At 39.9% G+C, this 18,160-nt stretch overlaps 1 protein-coding gene and 1 non-coding gene across 8 annotated transcripts in view; both read right to left on the reverse strand.

The window, feature by feature from the left end:
• LOC117826402 (band 4.1-like protein 2) overlaps window positions 1-18,160 on the reverse strand; it is a 70,129-nt gene that overhangs the window by 43,350 nt on the left and 8,619 nt on the right. For 3 of the 7 annotated variants that reach the window (XM_034702418.1, XM_034702415.1, XM_034702414.1), the window contains exons 1-2: window positions 12,648-12,784; window positions 267-430 (exon numbers count right to left, since the gene is read on the reverse strand). In XM_034702418.1, coding sequence (XP_034558309.1) covers window positions 267-419 — 153 coding nt within the window. In that variant the 5' untranslated portion in view covers window positions 420-430; window positions 12,648-12,784. Of the gene's footprint in view, window positions 1-266; window positions 431-12,647; window positions 12,906-18,160 lie in introns of those variants that run through there. The other 4 variants (XM_034702420.1, XM_034702419.1, XM_034702417.1 and 1 more) reach the window with 3 other exon arrangements.
• On the reverse strand, window positions 6,202-6,330 carry LOC117827441. Its single transcript, XR_004634216.1, has one exon. It is a non-coding gene; the product is annotated as a small nucleolar RNA SNORA77 (small nucleolar RNA).

Consider the following 18,160-nt stretch of genomic DNA (forward strand, 5'->3'; position numbering starts at 1 on the left):
TTTCCACACAAAGGCACGATTCATTCAGAGTGGGTTGAATGGTGTGTGATGTTTCCTGGAACTCAAGCCTTATCTAAAGGACTATGTACTTTGTTATCACAATAAAAACACCCTTGAGTGAAGTGCTGATGTGTCTTTAAGAGCAAGACAAAAGATGATAACAGTTTCTGAAAAGTTGCAGGTTTTCCCTTAGCCCTGAGTGGATCCTCTCTGTAGGCCCGGTTCATACAGACATGATGGGTGACTGTGGTTGTGATGAGTCTGACCTGTTCTTTCCTGGCCGGGGTGCTGTGTCCAGCGGCGGCGGGAAGCTGCTCCGTCTGGTTCTGAGGCGAGGTCGGTTCGGCTGCTTTGGCTTTCCCCTTCTCCGTCTCCTTGTTCTGCTTGGCCTCCGAGTCTGCGCCTGTTTCAGTCGTCATGGTAAATCACACTGGAGTGGGAGGAAAAAGGAAAAGTAGATGAGTCAGCTGACTGATTATGAATTGATCTACTGTCGCTCTCAGCTCTGTGTAAAGATAAGCTACCCTCTGATGCAAATGCGTGGATGTGGATATTGTTTGACAGCAGAATGAAAAGTGAAATATATGCTAAGTGGCTTATTGTGCACTTCAGTCCCGTTCTCAGTAATCTTAGGAGTGTCAGCTGCTGATAAAAGGAAAGAGCTGATAATGCTGCTGCACTGACATCCATAATATCTACAATATATTCCATGTCTTTGCTCATAAAAAACTTGAAAACACTCTTGCCTCGGGCTGGAATGAAATATTATTTTTTGTAAGCAATTAGTATGACAAGGCCTGTTTTTGTTTGGTCTGTAAAATGTCAGGAAACAGTGGGTCTAATAGGGATATATGTTTACGATGATATTAAACAGTCATGCAGCAAATCTTCCAGATTTTCCAGATTCTTTTTAATTGTTCCACATCCTTTGTTTCCTTTTACCGTTTTACTTTCACTCTGTGTTAAAGAACTTCAACCCAGTTTATTATGAGAAAGAATGTGTTCACATTTTTTGGTCTGGGCTACTTTTTGGCCGTCTCAGAGGGTCTATTTGACGTGATTTCAGCTTCTTTTTTTTTCCTGTATTGCAGCCAGGTTGCTGTAAAAAGGTTTGCAACCTCAGGGTAAGCACTGACTTCTAAAACTGAATCTGTGTTTTAAAAATGTTATCGCAATATTCCAGTTATTATTATTTTTTTTTTTACAGCTGAATCAATTTTATCATCTAATTACACGATTTTGTTCATATATAATGCATCTCAGATACCAAGAGGCCCTGTGTATTTCAGAGGCTGTAACCAGAGCATAAGCAGGACTGAGACCATGTGACCTAAACAGATGTTAACATAGACGCCAATGTGATTTTTTGTCAATGGAAAGCTAGATTAAATAACTATATATTTCAGGAATAGAACCAAGTAAGTAAAACATGTTAAGAAAATAATAAACAATAATGTTCTCACTGTTTAACAACCTCTCTCTTGGCCTCACACTGCCTGAGCAGAGTATTTACAAACAACCATTCAAAGCATCTGAACCGCGCGGGTACACTTCTTTCATAGCATGACCTTCTCCCTCTGAGAATAGCTGCATACCAGCGACAGTTGCAATCCCCAGGGCCTAAAACTGGGTAATGAAAGGAAACATCCAATGGCCAGTTCTGCAAAACAGAGATGACAGATCGCACCGGGGGCCCCTGTTCTTAACCGTACCCACGGGCTCTGACATTGGGATGTGAGGTTGAAGGGCGTGTTTGCAGGACAACAACGCTGCTGCTCAGAGTCCGGGGTTTGTACTACGGATGCCTGTCATTCTGATGTTGGCCTGCGTCTCCCTGAGCTCTATTTATAGTGTGCTGTTTACTCCGGTGAGGGAGGATTCAGGGGAGGATCTCTGACTTCAGCCTTGGCCGGGGATAGCAGAATGTGGATCAACAAAAGCCGCACTGGGCCGAGGTGATCCCCTAAACTTTTGACATAGTGCATGAAAACTTGCATCAGTTACTTCTGGGCAGTACGGCTCAAAAAGTCAAAGCACTGCAGAACAAATAGAAACCTAATATGACATTGATCATTTCCAACCACATGGTCAAGATGTTTTACAATTTCTCGTCAGACACAAATTCACACAGGACTAAATTTGGCTCATATGTGCCTGGCTCCACGTGTCCTGCTGTGAACACCACTGGAGGCACATAACTGAATTATTAACAGCTGGAGTCCATGCCCTCTTCATGCCTCTGTGATGTTTTGTTCTTGTTAAACTCTGTGACAGATGCATTACTGCAAAATAGTTTGAGCTGAGCTGAAATAAACGTTTCATTGTCTCTGCTAAAGCTCCACAGTCCAGATTATTTGCACAGAGTCTCAAATGACCAGCATTATGTCTTGTTGAAATATGCATTGCCTTTTCAATATCTCTGGTATTTCAGGATCGTACTCCGGGTGATTCATTTTTTCTAACAAGCTCTGGGTTCAAATCTCTGTGGACTTATTTTAACAGGATTAAAATATAAAGTTAATAAAGCTTTGCCAAGCAACAAAAACAACTTCAGACTTCAATCTGGTAGTGTTTAAGTGGATCAGATTAATGTTGACTCGAAACAGCCGTAAAGCTGGACGTGGAAAACAGTCCAAACACTTGGGAGTCTTGTGTTATTTCTGCATTTCTGCCCTTGCTGTTGTAGCAGTCTGGAGCACCAAGGGTCAGTGAATGCAACATGCTGATCACACGCTTTCTCAGGTTCAACCTCAGTAACATCAGGTGCTTTAAAGCAGGGTGTTTAGATAACTGAATCCTGAGTAGAGATCTGTGCAGCAGACGTGTGGAAGAAGATTGAATCATAAGGTCTGAACTGCAGTCCTGGCTTGCAATTCTTAAAAGAACATAAAGTGAGATGAAATGAAAGAAAACACCAAAGCAGCCAGAATCTTGTCAACACCTCCCTGCTTCTCTGTCGTGTCATGTGTTAAGGAGCGGTTTGCTGATCAGCTGACAGATGATGGCTGCACAGCTAACCTTTGCTTCCCCTCAGCCCCCGCCATGAAGCAGGAACTATGGTCAGAGGGGAGGAAAGGAGGAAAGGAACATCTTAGCACCATAGAAATGGAGGAAGAATACGTTCAGTCACTGGTGACAGGCACTCTTCACAGGGCCACACAACAGCCCACACAGTGGCCTTGTGTGTGGCCTTTAGCATGGACTGGCACATACATTATGCATTCAGAAAGCTGAATTCACATCATTTAGTGCCCTGCTTTACTGCTAGAATACAGGAGCGCTGGAAGATTGCACCAGTATTTCTTATCAGTTTGAAATACAGTCAAACACGGAGGAAACGTCTCTATCTGTCACACTTTAAATGCACTCTGCTGCTCTATGGATGATACATTTTGCATCCTGAAGGAGAACAGAAGTGGGGGTGAATGTAATCATATTCAAAGCTGGTTTTGAACCCAATCCTGAGATCCAAATCCTTCTGAATCCCTTAAAAAGGTCTACGTTCAAACATTTGCAAGTAACTAAAGGCTGTACAATCACAACTCCCAGATAGCACACCTTCAGTAGTAGTTAATGTTCACAGCCTGATAATGAGAAGCTGTTACCTTTCAGTTTTTAATCACTGCTGATAAAAGAGGAGAGGGGATAAAAGGTTTTACAAGAGACTCAGGATTCTGAAGAAAAGATAACAGATCCAAAGTTGAACCGGCTTCTGAAGCTCACTTATTACAGGACGTGCAGCATGTGTTGCTAACTGTACACCTGTAGATCTGAGGAATCAATCAAGACCAGACCTCAGAAATGAGCACCAACACTGACAAGCATCCTGAGTGGAAAGAAAGAGGGATTTTTTTGCCTTTGTTTGATAGGACAGCTAAAGAGAGACCGGAAATGCAGGGAGTAGAAAGTGGGGGAAGACATGCAGCAAACAGTCGTTGCCTGGAGTGGAACAGACAACCTCTGCGACGAGGACTGTTAGCCTATGGGGCCTTAGACTTTCTCTTTGAAGAGAAAGAAACATTCCCTGAAGAAAAGGCAGAACACAAGCACTTAATGTCAAAGATGGCAGCAAATTTATCTTGTAGATTAGCACACTGAAACAGTGGTTCACTTAGCCATATCCAGATGGATAACTCAAACGTTATCACTCGTGCTTGCAGATAAAAGCAGATATTTTCTTAAGAAGGAGCAGCAGCATGCATTTATCTACTTGTCTTCTTCTGGACGGAAACCTTCCTCGGAAAGAAAAACTGCACCATGAATCTCTAAACCCCATTACTCATTTCCAATATCAATCAAACTTAGCCGCAGTTAATCACAGTCTGTGTCCAGCACCAAACAAACCAGAAATCAGATCTCACTCAGCAGACTGATGAGCAACATGTCACAGTGGGGTTTCATGTCTCAAGTCACAGACAAACATGGGTCTATCAGTATGTACAGTATCTGCATTACATCGTTGATAACCGACACCACATGCTCTGTGCAAACCTACACTTAAAAGGTCCATTTGTGATTGTAATGCATTCTGTTTAAAAGTGGCCAGAGTACATGGAGCCTCACACACACATTCACACTAAGTACAGGATGAGGGACTGCCATCTGTCCTGGGTGCCATTAGCCAGAGAACACCACAGCTGGGCCCATCCCCGCAACCCTTACCCCCACACCCATGAACCCCCCCGAGGGCTTCTGGAGGTTACATGGAGGGGAATAGCTGGCGTTTTTTGACACGTCTGGGCCCATCCCGAGCTGTACAGCCATACATGTTTGATGCCACCCCTCCTCGTAGCTGCAGGGCTGACAGCTGTCACACACACACAAACGTAACAACTGTAACACGATACTAAATGGAGACACCTCTGCTAAAGGCTCGGTGATCCCTGAGGTGCTTTCAACTGTCCTGATGTCCAAACAACAAACCGGTTTATTGACATCTTTTATCTAGGATGTGAAAATGTGACTATGAAATAATGTTTCTTATTTACATCAGATTTCAGGAGATCTGTGTGTACTTTAAGCATCAGATTTAGCTTAGCATGTATATGGTGTCACTATAAATGGAAACTACTGGTGTAAAGTTTCACTGTCACAATAAAAGAGGTCGGTAGGTTTTATTAAAACCAAAATTGTCTTTCATTTTATGGTTTAAACTTCTCTGGGGTGAGGATTACGTAGATTATCTTGGTTTGAATAAAGTAGAATTAACCAGATTGGATTTTATATTATTGAGCTAGCAGAAAATGACATTTGAATCCATCATTTTGGACACTTGTTTGCATTTTAGGTAATTTAAAAGCTTTATATTCACCGGTTTTAAATGGCTGAAAATTGCATCTTATTGTAAATTGCAGTTTTGGTTTCCAACTATAATGAAAGCATTATAATTGTTTCCATTTTTTAATCATTTTCTTTCAAATTCAAGGAAATCTTCTTCTGTAAAAAGGTAATGTTTTTACATAATTTTTTCAATTCATGGTATTTCTTTCTTTTCTTTTTCTTTCTCTGCAGCAAAAATGTAAAACGTTTGTTTAATCAAACAGCGCTCAAAGTTTTACTACGAGTCAGTTGTGAGCACAGACTGTATAAATAATGGACGTAGTATCTGTGACATCACCTATCTGTTCCTGAGCGCTGTTTTGAAGCCATTCGTCGGCGGGAGCCATATCGGAAATGCGGAACTCAACCAAACTTAGTATGAGGTAAAGAGGTGGGGTTTGAGCCTCTCAGCCAACAGCTACAGTGTTCCCGCCTGTCAATCAAGTCAGTCATGTCCTTAAATGGGCAAAACTTGTAATCTTAATATCTTCTGAACTGTCGGGTTAGAAAAAAATCACCCCCTGTACAGTGTGTGCCGATAGAGAAATGAGCTATTCAGACCGAAGCCATTTTTTGTACCAGGCTGTAAACATGTTTATCATGTAAAGATCGTCTTTTTTGAATGGGTGTGTATGTGGTTTCTGGTGTTTCTGCTACCAGCCTCAAGTGGATGCTCAATGAACTGCAGTTTATAACACTTTGGCATGGGCTTCATATTGTGGGACTGGAGGTTGCCTCTTGGTTGTGTGTCTTCATGCAGACCCCTCTCATTCTAAACCTTCCCCTCTGCTTACACTTGAGATCTCAATATTCTGCTTTTAAAAGCAATTATAATCCATTTAAATGTTTACCCTGACCACGTGGGCCTGTGGAAAAACATCTTGTAATGTAGCAGAACATAATGGCAGCAGCCTTTAGTAAGGCCAGTTGAGTGTTACATTCTGCATGGTCATGTAGCAGACAGAAAAAGTTCAATGCTGGAGACGGCAGCAAAGAACAGAGTGAGTCTGCATAATTCATGGTGTTTCTAAAGTCAAAGAGTAATCCTGTCAAATGTTCCTGATTTGCCTAAATCAAGCAGAACTCCTTCTCTTGTAAATAAAAACAGATTCAAGGGTTCTAAAACTTGTAATGAGTTACAGCTCTACAGTTTTCATAATATTTAAGGCTTTCTTCAATCATGCTCTCAGTGTTAGCTTCAAATAACTTAGACAAATAATCTTACTGAACAGCTGAAGAGGTAGCAACACATCAACATTAGCTTTGTAGTCTTGACCGCATTGTCAGTCCTTCTAAACTGGTGTAACAAGCAACACGAGGAACTAATAATGAGTCTGACTCTTCCTGTTTTTCAGTGAGAAACAATGACAACAAGTGATCGGCCTCACTAACAGGCCTAAGAATAGAAACCTTAAAGAAAGTTGACCTGAGGATAGGACATACAAACAGTTTCTCATTTCCCAGCTTAGCATACTTCAAGTCCTCCTGTCCTCAACAAATCAAGACATTGAAACAACACAGATCTGTTCTCCACCTCAGCAGGCTCAGAACATTCTCCAGCTCTGGAGTGTACAAACAGTTCTGACAAGTAATCTCTCATTTAGAGGGCCAACCAGAGGGTCAGTAATAACACAACCTGCTACTACATGTTCCCGTCAGGCTACACAGTATTTACATCCCTGACCCAGGATGACAATCTCACACTCTGTGGGACCTTTTTTTGTTTTCTTTCATGTTAAAAAGTCTGTTTTGAAAGAGACAAGGACGTATTTTGTGCAGTTAGATACACCTGGTTAAAACTATCACAGTCCAAATACAATAATCCTGCAGGAACTGCTTCCTTAAATGGCACAGTGAGGAATTTTTAACTGGTTATAGTGTCACACTTTAACTGATGCCTCTTCATGACCCACAAAGTAAAATGAAATTAACAACAACTAAACTGGTTATTTCATTATATGGAATTTTAGCGCCTGTGTTCAGGTCAGATTTTCTGCATAAAAAGCAGAGTTCTCGGCCCTCACTCTGAAGTGTCTGTGTTTAGAACTGCACAGTGAGAAGTATGTTCACAAGCAGGATGAGTTTTTCTTTCAATAATTTTCTTTTGACATAATGTTTTGTACTCATGGTTGATGCTGGAGCAGGATTAGCAAACAGACGTATGTTTTCTGTGGAAATGTTATTTTAAATGGAGAAATTCTACAACTAATGAGAAAATGTGAACAATGTTGAATGTTTATGCTGGTATGGGAGAGCTTTGCTGCTCTTTGAGGACAAACGAGTCAAACCGTGTGTATATTTATTAGGGATGGGCAATGATTTTTGAATATTCAAATACTTTGTAAAAATCGAAGAGTTACTTTGAATATTTTCTCATTTCAAAAGTACAATTTTTCATTGTTTTTACCTGTGCCTGTTTGTAATACTGTATAACTGCCAGATGGTGGCTATAGAGCATCTTAAAGCTGTTTGCTAACCGCATTAGCAAAAAGAAGAAGAAGAATGCAAACTGCATTACATAGCAAAAGAAGAAGAAAACATAAGCGACAGTCACTGTGATTTGCTCCGTTTCTGAATCTCACACTGCTACACATGTATTTTTAAAGACTGAGCATGGCTGTAAAATGCAAACATACACGGCACGCCATGTCTCAGAAACACCGACATAAAGATCGAGACGGACGCTGACAGCGCCCGCTATTGGCAGCACCTTGTCCTGCTGCTGGTTAACGCAACTGCCACACAGGCTGTTAATGGGACAGGTGTGTGTCTGTGTGTGTGCGTGTGTGCGTGTGTGTGCGTGTGTGCGTGTGTGCGTGTGTGTGCGTGTGTGTGTGTGTGTGTGTGTGTGTGTGTGTCATCACAGATCAACAAAGAAAAGTAGTTTTAAAATGAAGATCTGTATTCCACTCATGTGCATCCACCACAAATGCACGCATTAGCAAGAGCCACATCTTTATAACAGTGGGCGACGGTGCTGATGGGAAATGCAGTCTTCATCCGAGAAAAAACACCACTGATTTAATCCAAAGGAGTCACCAGTATCAACCCACCATGAAGACTGACAGTGCCTTTGATTGTTTGTTTTAATCAAGTTCTAGAGATTCTTTGGGGGCTGTAGTTTGTGCTGCTGTGGAATAGTTTCAGTCAATTATTCCATCCTCACTAATAAGAATTACACAGAAAAGAATAATAAACCATCTCTGTATAATTCAATATAGTTTAATATGCAGCGTTCACTCATCCACAGTTAAAATCTCCGCTTGTTTTATGAGACTTTATGCAACAAATCTGCAACAAATAAGCCCTGTGTGGTTATTCAGAGCACTCTTCATTTAGCTCCCACGTCAGTTTTCAGTCATCACTTAGTTTAATGCTTCTAGATCAAATGAGATGAGACACTTCAGGTTTCAATGGCTGAAAAAGAGGAAGGTGGTCACATGAAGGTGACTCTGAGCTGAGGGCATTTTCTGCTGAGGACGCCATAAATCCTGTCAACGTGCTACATTTACATTCTTAGTGTTACAGTCTCCAGCAGTAAAGAAAGCCATTCAGGGATACGACACAGACCAGCTAGCTTATTGTCATCCCAACTTGACTGTGCACTTCATTACACCAGATCATTAAGACGCCTTTGTTGGACTGCAGTCACTTAAGGCCAGGGTTGGTCTCCTTTAAAAGCCAGACACAAGCATCACCAGCAAGTCTTAAAGGGGGGAGACAACCCCCTGTGTACACGAGTAAGTTAGTCTCAATCCAGCGGTGTAAAAAATCCACTTTAATGTCAAAGATTAGAAAGAAATCTTTCCAGCTTGATGAAAAACTAATGACTACTTATGGAGAGGCTGAGACTGGCCAATGAGGATTAAGCAGTTATGAGATTAGCTATAGATAATCAGTAAATCAGCTGTGACTTAATTAGCAATAAATGTTCTCAGGAGAGTATAATGTTATAAAGAAGCCTTTGGGTTGTTGACATCAGCTGGGACAAGTCTATTCTCGTCTGTAATCATTATTTTAAACACTTTACACTTTGCGGGACCTGCAGTGTAGCCTCTGGGATGTAAAGTCATGAGACAGGGCGGCAACTTGTTAACAAAGTTTCCCAGAGTCCAAGTTCACCTGTTCAAAAATAATTTCATACAAAGATTTAAAATGTAGAAAGAACAAACGTAGGATCATAAAAACAAAAAACTGCAGACTAGCTCATGAGTAGCAGTTAACAGTATGTTTGATTTAGATATGTTTAAAAGTTAATTCATGATCTTTGATCTATTTTCTCAGTGGAATAACCTACGAGCCGTCCAATCATTTTACAGCTGTATTGCAATTTCTTGGTCCTATTTTCAAAACGAAAAAGTAGCGAAAGTGCTGTTTCATGATGAATTATGTCCAAAAAAATCTGCAGATTATTTTTCTCAAATCATCCCTTGGCATACAACCTGTCTCAGCGTCTTCAAAGAGTTGCTTTTCTGTCCGATTAAAGGCTCAAAATGCAGAAATATCCCTTTAACAAGGCTACGATACAATTAAGGCTTGTCCATCCCACAATCTGAGGAGAGATGATTGATCTCCTGCTATTAAAGAGGATTCAAATGACTAATATCAATACAACTGCAGCTTGGTTATATGTTGCTATAAATATGTATATACCAACATGTTTATGCACATATTTCTACTGTTAAAGATTCACCAATGGTTCCTGTAACATCCTACTTTACCTCTAAGAGAGCAGGCTAGTTCTTGGTTTTCATGTTGGTTTATGCATTATTTTCCTCCTGTCATAGAGATGGTATATTATTGAATTACTGTTGTTGACATTTAACTGAGAAAAATATAAAAAGGCGCTTGTTTCTGTTCGCCTTTACATGACCCCATTGCATCTCTGTGGTGCTGTAATAAGTTCAGACTGACCTATTTCTGCTAGTTTTCTCTTATCCAGGGCTGGAGGAGATGGAGAGAGAGTGAGAGAGAGAGAGAGAGAGAGAGAGAGTGAGAGAGAGAGAGTGAGAGTGAGAGTGAGAGTGAGAGTGAGAGAGAGAGAGAGAGAGAGAGAGAGAGAGAGTGCTCTGAAGTCTTTTTTTGTGGTTTCTAGTTTATTTATTAGCATTATTTATTTGGTTTTATAATTGATTGTATCTTGGTTTTATTCTAGAGGTATTTTTATGCATCTCATTCTATGATATTTTCTCTCTCCTTTAAACTATGGGTGGTGGAGCCGGAGCACTTTTAATCCTTGTTTTTGTGTTTTGATAGTTTGTCAATTCTGTCAAGTTTGCATGGTTTCATATTGATGTTGTTTGTAACTGGATGTCAAACTGGACATCATCATCTTGCTGCAAAACAAATCTACCTGTGGGTACAAATAAATTTACTTAACCTAACCTACTTATCTATAATAAAGCACATTTTCTGTTTGTGACTTCAGAAACATTTATGCATTAAACTCTGGACCAAATGGACTTATTTCTGAAAAACTCCTTCAGACAAGATTTTGTGGACGACACCATTTAAGGCCCCTGTGATTATGTCTTGTATTAGTAAATTGTATTTTTGTTTTTTTTTTTGTTTTTTTTTTAAACCATTGTCTGTCACTTATCTCTCCCTGAAATGCTTCTGACTCACCATAATGCATACATATTGTCTCTCCCAGGTTGTATTTAGGTCTAATAATCTTAAAAAACTGAGGACTGCAGAGGAAATGAACACAATTCTGTCTTTTATATTTCAATACTCTATATTGATTGATTTCAAACCCACTTCTTTAGACTTGCTGCTTAACCTATACTGTTGCTTGTCATGCTCGTGCTATTTCTACTTTTTGTCTTCATATTGATTTGTTCAGGCTGTGAAATGTGATGATTTTTTTGTGTATTTTTCTTTGTAAAGCACTTTGTGACCTGTCTTGAAAGGTGCTTTATAAATTAACTTAGGCAAGGCAAGTTTATCTATGAAGCATCATTCATACAAAGAGCAATTCAAAGTGCTTTACAGAGTTAAAAACAAAAACCAGAACAGTAACAATCAACAAAAACATACAGCAATTACTTCAAACATTAAAATGTTATATGCGGAGGATTAGGAGGGATTATTCTAAATAACCAGCCCCCCTTCCCTCCCCTGAAGTCTGTAACTTGCAGTCTTACTGTCCCGCCGGACACAGAATCACAACTAATCTTGTCTTAACCGAAATCCAGTTTGTGAGATGTTATAAAATCACTGATTAAAAGAGACTTATTTAGACAGTGATCTTACATTAAGTACAGCCAGTTTGAGGTTTGTTTGATTATTATTAATATAACAAACTGCAGTACAATTAAAAAAAAAAACTGCAGTCCAATTTAAAAAATAAATAAAGAATAAAAAAAGAAGAGGCTGATTTTAGTTTAATAAGTGGTTTAATCCTGTGAAGTTACTACTCCTACAGTATTGGTTTGTGATATATCCTTACATTTATCATTTCAATCCATAACCTTAGCTGTTGTTTGTCAGCAAATATGGGGCAGAAATACAACTATCAACATGTCTAAAGACACAGTTAATAGCAGAGAAGAAACAAACAAGGCCCACAATGTTGCTGCCTTTTCAATGCTTACTGCAACAACAGCTTACTGTGCATCTTAATGAAATTGTCAAGTCAGACTCCGGCCATTCCTCCCCCTTCTGCCTTAAGGATGTGAGGATGCTAAAAGAGGATCCAGCCTGTCATCCCGCCTTTAACCACGCCTACCGCACTGCAGATCAAAAACACCCAAGTATGTCGTCTTAACCTCCGACTGAGAAACAATTGTAATCCATTAACAGTCCTCAAATGAAACTGCGTCTGCCTGTGACTCAGCGTTGTCCTTCAGATTGTCAAATACACCGGAGGAAAGGTGGAGAAAAGGCATCTCCGCGGTCACCCCTTTTCCACTGGAGCATGTTAGCTTACTGTACCTTAAAGAGGTTCTCTCCTTTGAGATTCCCGTCCAAGCACTGACTTTTAGCTTCACATACTAGCCGCAGCAGGCAGCCCATTCAGCAGAAAAACAACACACAGCTACAATGTATCCACAGAGAGGCTATCATGCAATACAGCGGAATAATAAAGGTTATGAGCAATGTTTCTGACACGGTAATCCACGTCCAGTCCACTTTTCCGCCTGAGTGAATACAGTAGGTTTTTTTAAATGTTAATTATCTGTCATCGTCCGGGGGTGTTGTGGTCAAGACGAGCAGAAGAAGACACGAATAAATAAGACTAACACATGTACAAACCGGGAAGCATCTCTTCAAAGACAGCGTTAGAGGTATAAGCAGATAAAAGCAGCAAAAAGAAGGGTTATTACCAGGTAAAGCGTCCTCGATCAGGCTGGCTATGCGAGTTGCATTCGTAGTGGGCTTGTGTTTCCTGACAGCGGTGCTACTCTGCTGCAGTTCCCCTCTCCGCCAGCCTATCACACTCCACTATGCAGCCCAGAGTAGAATTGTGGGATATCAGGACAGCCGGGGCATTATTTCAGCAGCACCCCCCACCCCCAAACACACACACAAACACACATGCACACACATGCACCGAGCATGGCAATTAATGGCACGAGGTTTGCCGTTTAACTGAGGCAGTTGCAGAGCAAGTAATCTCTGTTTACAAGCTAATGTTGTTAGAAGAAACTGAATCAGTGGTGGAAGGTAACAAGGTTTATTCACTCAAAGTATTTACGATAAGTGCAGTTTTAAAAAGCTATTACTTTACTTGAATAAATCTACTTAAAGGTGCAGTTGGTAGGAATGGGGTAAAAACAAAACTTTTTTTGTGCTAGGTTTGGGAAAAAAAATCATAACACCCATCGGTACTCATCAGTAATTGAAGTAATTTGAGATTATGACGAAATCTGTGTTTTCCAAACCCTTTGTACAAGCAATGTTATTATTCCCCTCGTTCCCGTTATCATGGACCAATCAGAGCTACTCTCCTACCCTCTGTCCTGATTGGTCGAGTGGCGGCCCCTACCATGTTGTACTGATTGGCTGGGAAGCTGCCACAACTTCCTCACAGTGAGCACGAGAAGTAAGCAAAATCTGGTGAGGGGTGTAGTGTTGACATTCAAAATCTCTCTCCAAACTGATGTTTATATCAGGACTACCAACAGCAGCTTTAAAAGCTGGTACCGCTGATTTACAAATCCTTCAAATCTTCAACATACTCAGCTACTTCTTCCACTTCTTCTTCTCTTTAACTAATAGTTTATGTTTATTTTTATGGAGAAAAAGCCAAACAAAGATTTTACTCTGCAGGATAACTCTCAGGCTTTAAGACCATCCATCTCCAGAAAACTGTAAACCTTCTCTGTGTTTTCAGTCATACAAAAAAATCAATTCATTGATTGATTTTAAAAACTGCAATACTGATAACTGAAAAATAATGGCTTATTGCAGCCCTATTCTTCTCTTTATAAAGGAGGTCATTTCACTTGCATACAGCTATATCCGACCCCATCAGCTTACAAGACATCACTCGAGCAGAAAGTACATTGATTATTTGTTAGAAAGAAAAGACAGACCCCAGCCCAAAGTGTTAAGGTGTGCTTCATGGGCTGAAAACATTCAAAGATAACAAGACAAAAAATAATAGTAATAAAATTCCATTTGCAGGTATTTATTTGCTGATGAAAAAAACTAATAATGCATATAACTTGTAATGTTTGCTTATATAATGTTCCCTATGAGCCAATAACTCTGCTAATAGATAACCTGATCTTACACACTGGACCTATCATGGACAAAAAGGAACGGGAGCTAATCTGTTCATTTTAATAATCAAGAAAAGATGTGGTTCCAACTTCTGAATTGTGAGGATTTGGTGCTAGGCTTTACTTTCTGTATTTCTTCACATTTTTATGAACAAACAGTAAAACAATAAAGTGGGAGCAGTCAGCAGTTTAATCAATATTGAACTCCTACCGTTTAATTGGCTATCCTTGATTGGCTGTTGCCTTGTCAGAGGGAGAACTTATATCAAAATCAACTTAAAGGGCTGTGCTCCAACAGACTGCCAATGGCTTCCTTTGTATTTCAATGTGGCACATTTTCTTTTATTTGCACTTTAAAGCTACTATTAGGAACTTTGTATTTTGGCGCCCCCTGTGGACAAATTTGAATCTCTTATCTCTATGTCTCTGATTTTCTCCTGTAGTTGTATAAGTTGTGTTTTTGTATTGCAAATTGTCACCACTGCTGCCATTCAAAAATCTAATAACATCCATCAAGATTTTTTCAGTGGGAAACGTAAACAAAGACTGTTTTGGCAACCTGTAGTTAATCATCTCATCTGACACCTACCCCCTGGCAGCAGCTTCACACATTAAAATAACAAATTAGAAATACATTTGTTTGTTAATTATGGTCTCATTTGCTTTCCTAGCTCATAAAGAAGTGACGGTGTTGATTTCAGTTGGTTTCAAAACCAGTGAAAAACTCTTCACAGTAGCTTTAAATTGTGCTTGACGCCTTCTCCACTCAACACAGTATACTCTGGAATATTCAACTTTATTTTCCAACCACACTTTAAAGTAAAAAATAATAAAGAAAGCTTATACCCTTGGAAATGTATACTGAATAGTTAGAAAGATAGTAGCAACACGGTATGTTTCTGTAAAGGCCAAATACAAGTTCCTCCATACATTATGTCTCGTCTGCTTACATGTTCATTCAAAAATACACCACAATACAGAAGTGAAAAACTTAACTCTATTCTCTCTTACTCTTTGACTGACTGTGTGCACTTGGTCCGGAGCAGTTCATCGTACTCTCTTTATTGAAAAACATAATCCAAGACATATTAAAACGAGGGCACAAAAACATACTGACACACATACACAAACATACACATCTGCTGCCCTATTCTAGGTTCATACATGTGGCTGTGAGCACACATACACCAACATAAAAGCAAGTTTTTAATTAGTGTCTGGTTTGTTCCCTCAGGGGGACTTTGGGGTTTTACCCCCCGCCTCCCAGTGGGAACTTGACCCAACCCGGTCACCAGTTTGACTTTTATTTCATCTAATTGCTTTCATGCTCGAGTAGTATACCACATGCCAACACTTACTGTACGCCGTGCGGGTATTAAAACAGCACATTACGGCTTTGGAGACGTTTCTGCTGCAGTCGTTCATGATTTCCCTAAATAGTGACGGACACATAGCAGGCATGCCCTGCAGATAGTGAGGATAAATGTAACAATACACACATAGAAACACACACACACACACACACACACACACACACACACACACACACACACACACACACACACACACACACACACACACACACACACACACACACACACACACACACACACACACACACACACACACACACACACACACACACACACACAGTAACTCTTATGTACAGCAGCCAGACAGCTGGCTTCTCATTCAACTTTAGCTAATTGTAGCACAGCTCGTAAAACAAGCTCAAGGACAACAACGACTGTTTAACATCCAAGACGTGTAATTCACATCACAATCAGAGGTGATTTAGTTGGTTTACTTGCAAATTTAAATTCCTAACACACAAGCAAACCCGAGGTGAAGAGGTTTGGAGCTGCAGTGGCTTAACAATAGATGTAACAAAATATTCCTGTAACAGAGGATGCTAGAGGACAGATAATAGCTGAGGAGGGCTGTAAGAAGGACAGTTTTCCCACAGTGACAGTGTGATAACACCTCACACTGAGTCTGATGTCAGAGATTCATTACCATTAAAAAGATTTAAGAACGTATTATTTTTTTACTCAGGTGACAGTATGTAAAGAGGCAGCCTTAAAGCTTTAATGATTTTTACAGTGGAAATAGTGGATTGATGCAACTCTTTAAAACTAGTTTCACATAATGTAAGTCTACAGTTTCTCCAAAGTTAGGCTCTTTCACTTCCCCCTCACTTCTTTGTTTTTCCAGCACAGATTTCATTGTCAGTGACACGCCTTGTGACAATATAATTGACATCATTACAATGTGTCTTTTGGAGAATACATGCTGAGTAATAAGAAGTGTAAACTGACTGGGAAGTCTGTGTTCTGCACAGCAAAACAGTAGTGATCTAGATTTGGAGCATGAGCACACTGATCGTCTGAGGCATTGCTCATCATGGCCCGTCTGGCCAGTGGGTGGTGACTGTGCGCCTGCAAACAATCTGCAAGGAAGTGAAGGGTTGTATACAACTATGGCTTATCTCCAAAGGAAGTATCAATGTGCATGAAAAAACAGCTGATTGCAATGGAGCTGTTAGTGATTCTTATTTTGTGAGTCATCTCATTGACTTAACAGAGTTAAAGGCGGAGGTAAAAACAATGGACTCAGGAATGCACTTCAAATAACTAGGATAGAAAAAACAAGAAAGAAGGTGACATATTCTAACATACCAACCCTGCAGAGTTGAGTGTACTTTTCCTCCTTTGACAATACAAAGTTACTCCTAAGAGAACCTTATTTAAAAAAGTTGATTTTGGATATTAATGAATGTAAGCAGCTTGTGTAAAAGGAGGGTTTTTAGCTGCCTTTTCTTCATTAGGATACACTCTTACTTAAATCAGTCAATATTGGAAGTATTGTTACTTGTGCTATAGACATATAGACATAGTTCAAAGCATACTTTAGAAATAAAATCTATTTTACTCTATATGCAGTGTGTGAAGCTTTGACTAGTGACCTGCATTCAATATGGTACCTGAATGCATCATCTGTTTACAGAGGCTGCTGCTCTGTTAGGGCCTGTGTCCACTTACGGTGTTTTTTTCTCAAAACAAGACTAAGTTCAATGTTTTCAGCCCCAAAAGTATGTGCTGTTTTTGTCGCTGGGCCCAATTCAAAATAGTTGAATTTTTGGAACATTGCCACAGTCACAGTTTTTTTAAGGTACAATGTCCAGGTCTAGATCTGCTGCTGATGCTATGACACAGTTTCTATTTCCTAAAATGTAATTGATTAAAACATATTTGAAGCATACAGATAATTTAAAATAACCAAGAGAAGCAAAAGTGTGGCAAGACAACTTTCATTACCTAGCATTGGTAAGCACCGGTAAAAGTGCTATAAAATTGAGGTTGCGGGCACTGTCAGCATTAAAAAAGCCATTAGTGGGCACGGATTGGGCCTAATGGCTAAACCGTTCGCCCATTAAGCACATGTCATTCCCCCACTCTCTCTCCCTGTTTCCAGCTTGATCCACTGTCCTCCCCTCTCTGCTAAAAGCTGCAAAAGCCCCCAAAATATAACTTTAAAAAAAGAAGCTATTAGTGGACACAGGGTCTTCATGTGCCTTTACTACACAGAGTGGGTAGACATTGTGTAGGACACCATAGCCCAGGTATGTGCACACATACAATACATTATTTATTTGTATGAAAAAAATTCTGGTGTTAAAAAAAAAGAGTTTGTCTTTCAAGATTTTATGGAATGTAAAGTAAAAGATAAAATACAGGCATTTGATAGAAATCTATTTAGTCTGAGTATAAATGTACGTCACATGTTCAGAAGCGCTTAGGGCACAGTGTTGTGAGGATATTTTGTTCTACTTGCTGATGCTCTGACTGTCTTCACCTCTTACTAAGCTCCACTTCATTTAGTCTGGAGTTGCAGCTGGCTTATTTGCCCTTTTGTGTCTGGGATCTGCTGGCCACAGTTTTATATTCAATGACCTCATCTTGGTTGTCAGCAAGAAGTGTAAAAACATTATAACTTGTGAATTTAAACAGCAAAATGCCAATTTTTCTGAAGTTATCTGCAGTTCTAACACAGCTTTTAAAAGCCTGGGAGACATTTGTTAAATGGTAATAAAGTCAGTGACTGGTTTGTAC

The sequence above is a fragment of the Notolabrus celidotus genome, chromosome 15 (genome assembly GCF_009762535.1).
Source record: "Notolabrus celidotus isolate fNotCel1 chromosome 15, fNotCel1.pri, whole genome shotgun sequence".
NCBI classification, from domain to species: Eukaryota; Metazoa; Chordata; class Actinopteri; order Labriformes; family Labridae; genus Notolabrus; species Notolabrus celidotus.